A 6,018-nucleotide genomic window follows, 5' to 3' on the forward strand; every position below is an offset into this window, starting at 1 on the left:
TCTGGGACTGGGTCTTGGACTTCTCTTCCAGACGGTATTATCCTAGGCACAGCACATACACTTCCCAGAGTAGTTAAAGGGAATCTGTCACCAGGTTTTTGCTCCCCCATCTGAGAGCAGCATAATGTAGAGACAGAGACCCTGATTCCAGCGATGTGTCACTTACTGAGCTGTTTGCTGTCATTTTAATAAAATCACTGTTTTCTCTGCTGCAGATCTAGCAGTTATATAGAGCTCATGAATGTGCTGGACTACCTGCAGCACGCCAAGTAGTCCTCTAATGATAATCTACTGCTGATTAATCAGTGATTTTATCAAAACTATACTAAGCAGCCCAGTAAGTGACATATCACTGGAATCAGGGTATCTGCCCCTATATTATGTAACTCTCATATTAGGTGGCAAAAAACTGGTGACTGGTGACTGATTCCCTTTGAAGAGTAATAGTCTTCATAAAGTATTTGACCTGTCATAGTAACATATTAGAGGGATTTAAAGGGGTTGTCCACTGCTAGGACATCCCCTTGTGATTCCAAACTTCCCTCAGGCAAAATAATAAAGCCTATACTCACCTTACGTGTCGGCGTCATTACATTCACGTGGCTAATGTGACCTAAAATAACACAAGCCCCACATTCAATCAGTGCCAGCTTCTGTCTCCCCGCCTTCGGACATACGAGTTAATCAACAGGAAGTGAGCGCTGTGGCTGCCACTCACTTCCTGTTGATTGCTCCAGTATCTGAAGGCGGGGAGACAGAATGCAGCGCTGATTGGACATGGGGGTCACATGGCATCACATGAGAGCTGGAACAGCGCCGGCATGGCAGGAGAGTATAAGCTTTTTTTATTTTACCTGGGGGAAACATGTGGAATCAGAAGGGGTTGCTCTAGTAGTGGAAAACTCCTTTAAAAGCTCCAGGGGCTCAGCTGCCCACTGATCAATGAAGCAAAATGTCAGCATTGGTCAGTCAAGTGCTGTAGTTATTTGGCTTTGATCGTCTCTAGTTCTCCAGAGAAAGGTGATTTTAACGTTGTAAAGACTTAGGCTATGTGCCCATGGGAATCTGTACCTGCGGATTGTGCCGCAGAAAACCTGCGGATTTATCTGGATTTTCTAGACAAATCCGCAGGTTTCAGCAAGTACAGACACTCCCGATGTTATCCTATGGGACATGGGGAGCGCTGTGTCCATGCTGCGGTATGTGCGGCTGTGGAATATGCTGCGGATGTGCCGCAGCCGCACATAATTGCATGTAAATTATTTCTGCTTAATTACCTGCGGAAATCCCGGCCCTCCACAATGGAGATAGAGGCCGGGACTTCCGCAGGTAAGTCGCATGAAAGTCCGCAGGTTTACCGCCGCTATTCCGCTGGAATCCCGCAGCAATGGATAGCTGCGGATTCCGGGGATCAGCTGCGGGAAACCTGCGGATATATCCGCGCGTACATAGTCCCGTGGGCACATAACCTTAGGGTTCTTCTCAGATGTCTGTGATCATCATCTGATCTTGGATTGCAATGCATTGACTGGCCACATGACTCCCGACCCAAGTGTGACCGCTTCATATTCTGCTTGGGTCGGGAGACGCGCGGCCAGTCCATGCATCACACTCAGACTTCTGAAGGAGCCCTTGGGCTATGTGCACACATTGGCTATAAAACACAGCAAACTCTCCATGTTTTTCAAGCAGAAGGTGCTCAGGACATTTTGGCCTCTTTTTGTCTGGTTTACAAGTTTTTGTGGTGTCTTTCTTTGACTTATGCTCCGGCCGTTCTTTTTTGTTTTTAAAAAAACATTTCATATGCTCATTCTTTTGAGCGTTGTCTGAATCTGTCTGAAAAAGACAATGTGTGCACGTTCCCTTACAGAGACTGAGCGTGTATACCACTGACCCCTCTACCTGAGAGCGGAGCAAAGCCAAACACAACCAAAAAGATGAATTCAAGGAACTCATAACATTAGTAACCAAGCTCTTTACCTTAGCAGAAGTGACTTTCCTTCTGCAAGATGTCTTTGACATTATAAAGTTGTAAAATTCCCATCAGCTCAGCACTGCATGATATCGGGGGACCAGGCCTTGTACTATAAAAAGGAAATGTGACACCATGTATAAATGGATTAGGCAAAAAAGATACCAAAGGGTTAAATCAGTAAGTATAAATCCACTGTAAGGGGGGGGGGGGAGAACTGCAGACCACATTAAACGATGTGCACTGAATGATCTGTAACAGAGTCTATGGGAGCCTCGTTCTGATTCTCATAGAGATGCATTGAGAGCCTGTAACGTATCTTCTGACTTCCAGCCAGTCAGAAGTTACGGGCACAAGATGGAGCCACTGGATCAGAGCGGCGTTGGTAAAAGATGAAGCCACCAAAAGGTAAGTATAGGATATGGGCGCAGGGGGGCTTAGATTTAAAGCGCCACTCCAATGGTGATAAAAACAAATGCACAATGGTGCTTTAAACATAAGAGATTCTGCACCTGAAATGTGCTGTCAATTTCAGTACAAAACATGTAACCTGAGTTTTAAAACATCATCCACCTCTAATGGAAATATTCAGAGCAGTAGAAAGAGAAGGGGGTGGATTATTAATGTGGATTTCACGCCTGTAAATCCATAGCACAATCCAAGGATGAGTTTAGCTGTAGCGCTGCAGACTGTGGCAGAAACATCTTTCTGCTGCTGGACCTAAAATGTCGACGTTATTTCTTGTAGGCTAATAACGGGCCGATTTCCATCAATGTTTTGGATCAGATTTTCAATAAGAGTTTGGTCATCAAATTTTCTTGTGAGCAAAAAAGAAAAACACTGATGGCGATTTCTCCAGCCTCACCTATGAAACATGGGTTGAGGGTGGGGAAGTAGCACCCACAGAAACCCGGCAAGGTGGGGAAGCATACACACACACACACACACACACACACAAGACCCCGGACAGTGAGGGGGGGCAGCGTACACACACAGGACCCCAGGACTGTGAGGGGGGGGGCAGCGTACACACACAGGGCCCCCGGACAGTGAGGGGGGGGCAGCGTACATGTAGCGCCCCTGAGTCATCAAGAGCTACAGCGAACTGCATCCTGTCAAAGATGCAGGGCCTACCCCCAAGGACCCAGAAGACCAGTGCCGGTAACAGTAAAACACACATATAATCCCGGTTTTTCCCTTCCCCAAGAACTGGTGACAGGCTAGGGTTGGACCCAATGGATGGCCACCTGGGGGTGGAACCGATCCAGTCCACTAGACGACAACCAGGGAGGAGGGTTCAGTCAGTAAGTTGAAGTGAAAGGAGACGGATGTAACGATACTGACAGGAGAGTGTAACAGTGACCTGTCAGGCGCATGCGTCTGGTTGCCGAAGGAGTACGGTGGAGTACTCTCGGAACCATAGCATTGACAGGGTACAGAGCCCTAGGTCAGGAAAATGCCCCAGGCAGGCCTGATAAAATCTGCACGGTGAGGGGACCATCAAGGACCTCACTGACCGTAGAGTCTGGGACACAGCAGTGACGGGAGAACCAGGGATCGGGACTTGAGGACCGACCCGACAGGGTTCATACTGCCTGCCATATGGACCAGAACAAACATAACCAGGAGGGGACCCCCAGACGCTCCAAGCCACGGGGACCCACCAGACACAGGTGCAGAGGAAGTAAGCCACCAGGTTACCACACAATGGCACTGGAAGTAAGGGGACCAGTAATGGGGACTAGTGGTGAGGACCAGCCTCACCCTTGTGTGGTCTACCCTCTTTCCACACCCCGCTACTGGTAATGGACTTAGGCTATGTGCACACTTACCGGATTTTGCCGCAGATTTTTTGCGGTTTTGCTGCATGTTTCGCTGCAGAAAATGTTCATAACATCTCTGCAGTGAATCACCAGCAAATCCTATGGGCAAAAAAAATCCTGTGCGCACTGGGCGGAATTTGACAGCTGCATGTTTTGCTGCAGGATTCCCGCAGCAAAAACAATTGCATGTCAATTCTTTTCCGCACGTCGCTGCGGGATTTCACTCCATTGACTCCAATGTTAATCGTGAAATCCCGCAGGGAATAACGCAGGAAGCAAATTCTGTGCGGTTCACTGCGTTTTCCTGCGTTATTCCCTGCGGTATTTCGCGGTTTACCTCCGGTAATGTACATCGCTTGCTTGCGGTTTTGCAGGGAAGTGATGTCATTACAGGAAGAGGAAGCGGAGCCGAGAGTAAACACACACAGATCACACTCACATAGACATCACAGACACAGACACATCACAGACACAGACATAGACACAGACACATAGAAAGCAAACGGAAATATAGAAAACAAAGAACGTGGGCTCCGCTGTATATTTACCGTCCAGCCGAGGTAAGCACACAGCGGCGGCCCGGTATTCTCAGGCTGGGGAGGGAGAGGGGCAGGGTTAATGTCCCCCGCCTCACTCCCCCTCCCGCAGCCGAGAATATCAGCCGCAGCTGCCCCGGCACTGTCGCATGCATTATGCGGCACTACCGGAGTGTCCTAGGCTCTTCCTGACGCCGTGTAGCAGTGGCAGCAGGGTAATACAAGGGGTTAATGGTGGTGGATCACCGCCATTAACTCCAGGCTTGATCATGGCAGCGTCTATGAGACAGCTGACATGATCAACCCGTAAGTAAAGTGAAAAAACACAGACACCGAAAAATCCTTTATTTTAAATAAAACAAACAAGCCTCGTTCACCATTTTATTAACCCCTCCCGCAGCAAAGCTCCGGCGTAATCCACAGCTCCTGCGCTGCTTACATCCAGCCGCGACTGTCACAGACACAGCGCTGAATGAATGCAGCAGAGGTAATTACTGGTCATTTCCCACGGCCGGTAATGTGAACTCACTGCCGACCGTGGAAAATGTAGCAATCTATCTATCTCTCTATCCATGTATCTATCTATCCCTCTATCTATTCTTCTGTTTATCTATCTACTATCTCAGAATTAAATGACTTTTTTTTTTCAATGTGCTTTATTGCATTGAATGCAATAAAGCACATCCCAACCCGCACGCGGCAAAACCTCGGCAATACCGCGAACAAAACCGCGGTGAAACCGCGGCAAACCGCATGCGGTTTTGGGGTGCGGTTTGCCGCGTTTTTTTACCGCGGGTGCGGTAATCTTTGAGAGCATGCGGAATTTTCTCAAGAAAATTCCATTTCCCAGTGCGCACATAGCCTTAAACATCAAACACCATAATTTATCCCCTGGGCCCCGACCTTACTTGCAGAGGGCCACAAAATCCAGGCTGCCATTAAATCCAGCCCCAGCAGTGAGAGACTGTGCAGCGGCGGCTCCATCCAAATCGCCGCAACCCGCAAGTGGCGTCACGACAAAAACTTTATTTTAATCCCTGTAAATACCCCCTTTTAAAAGCGACCCCCAGGGTCACGGAACCGGGCACCGGCCATTACACCTGTGACACTTAAAAGGGAAACCATGCCCGGGACTGAGTACCCCAAAGCCCTGGGGAGCGACATACACACACAGGACCCCCGGACAGGGGGGAGCGCACACACACAAGACCCCCAGGCAATAGGGGGGGGGGAGCGTACACACACAGGACCCCCAGGCAATGGGGGGGGGGAGCGTACACACACAGGACCCCCGGACAGGGGAGGGGGAGCGTGTACACACACAGGACCCCCGGACAGGGAGGGGGGAGCGTACACACACAGGACCCCCGGACAGGGGAGGAAAGCACACTGAACCTCTGGCTTTGCACTCACCTCTTCACACCACAACGCCGCCTTTCTCCGTGCAGCCGTTACCGTTCCCGTTCACACCGCGGGCGCCTCACATCTACGTCACCGGCGCAGAAAGAGCACTACTGAGGATGATGAAGGCAAAGACGCCATGTTTGATATGGGCAGAAATTTGTGTAAATAAATCCTTTGTGTAACCTGTATCGTAGGTATCGCGATATACCAATTATACGTCCGTGGGTTTATTTATTTTTGACTGTATAGTCATGATATACAGTCTGATGACACAGGCCTCAGC

At 49.3% G+C, this 6,018-nt stretch overlaps 1 protein-coding gene across 1 annotated transcript in view; it reads right to left on the bottom strand.

Moving 5' to 3' along the window:
- RAD17 (RAD17 checkpoint clamp loader component) overlaps window positions 1-5,947 on the bottom strand; it is a 54,508-nt gene extending 48,561 nt beyond the window's left edge. Inside the window, exons 1-2 of the mRNA XM_075325151.1 lie at window positions 5,745-5,947; window positions 1,981-2,084 (exon numbers count right to left, since the gene is read on the bottom strand). Of these exons, the coding sequence (XP_075181266.1) occupies window positions 1,981-2,022 (42 nt within the window). The 5' untranslated portion in view covers window positions 2,023-2,084; window positions 5,745-5,947. The remainder of the gene's footprint in view (window positions 1-1,980; window positions 2,085-5,744) is intronic.
- Between the last annotated feature and the right edge of the window lie 71 nt (window positions 5,948-6,018).

The sequence above is a fragment of the Anomaloglossus baeobatrachus genome, chromosome 1 (genome assembly GCF_048569485.1).
Source record: "Anomaloglossus baeobatrachus isolate aAnoBae1 chromosome 1, aAnoBae1.hap1, whole genome shotgun sequence".
Taxonomy (NCBI): domain Eukaryota; kingdom Metazoa; phylum Chordata; class Amphibia; order Anura; family Aromobatidae; genus Anomaloglossus; species Anomaloglossus baeobatrachus.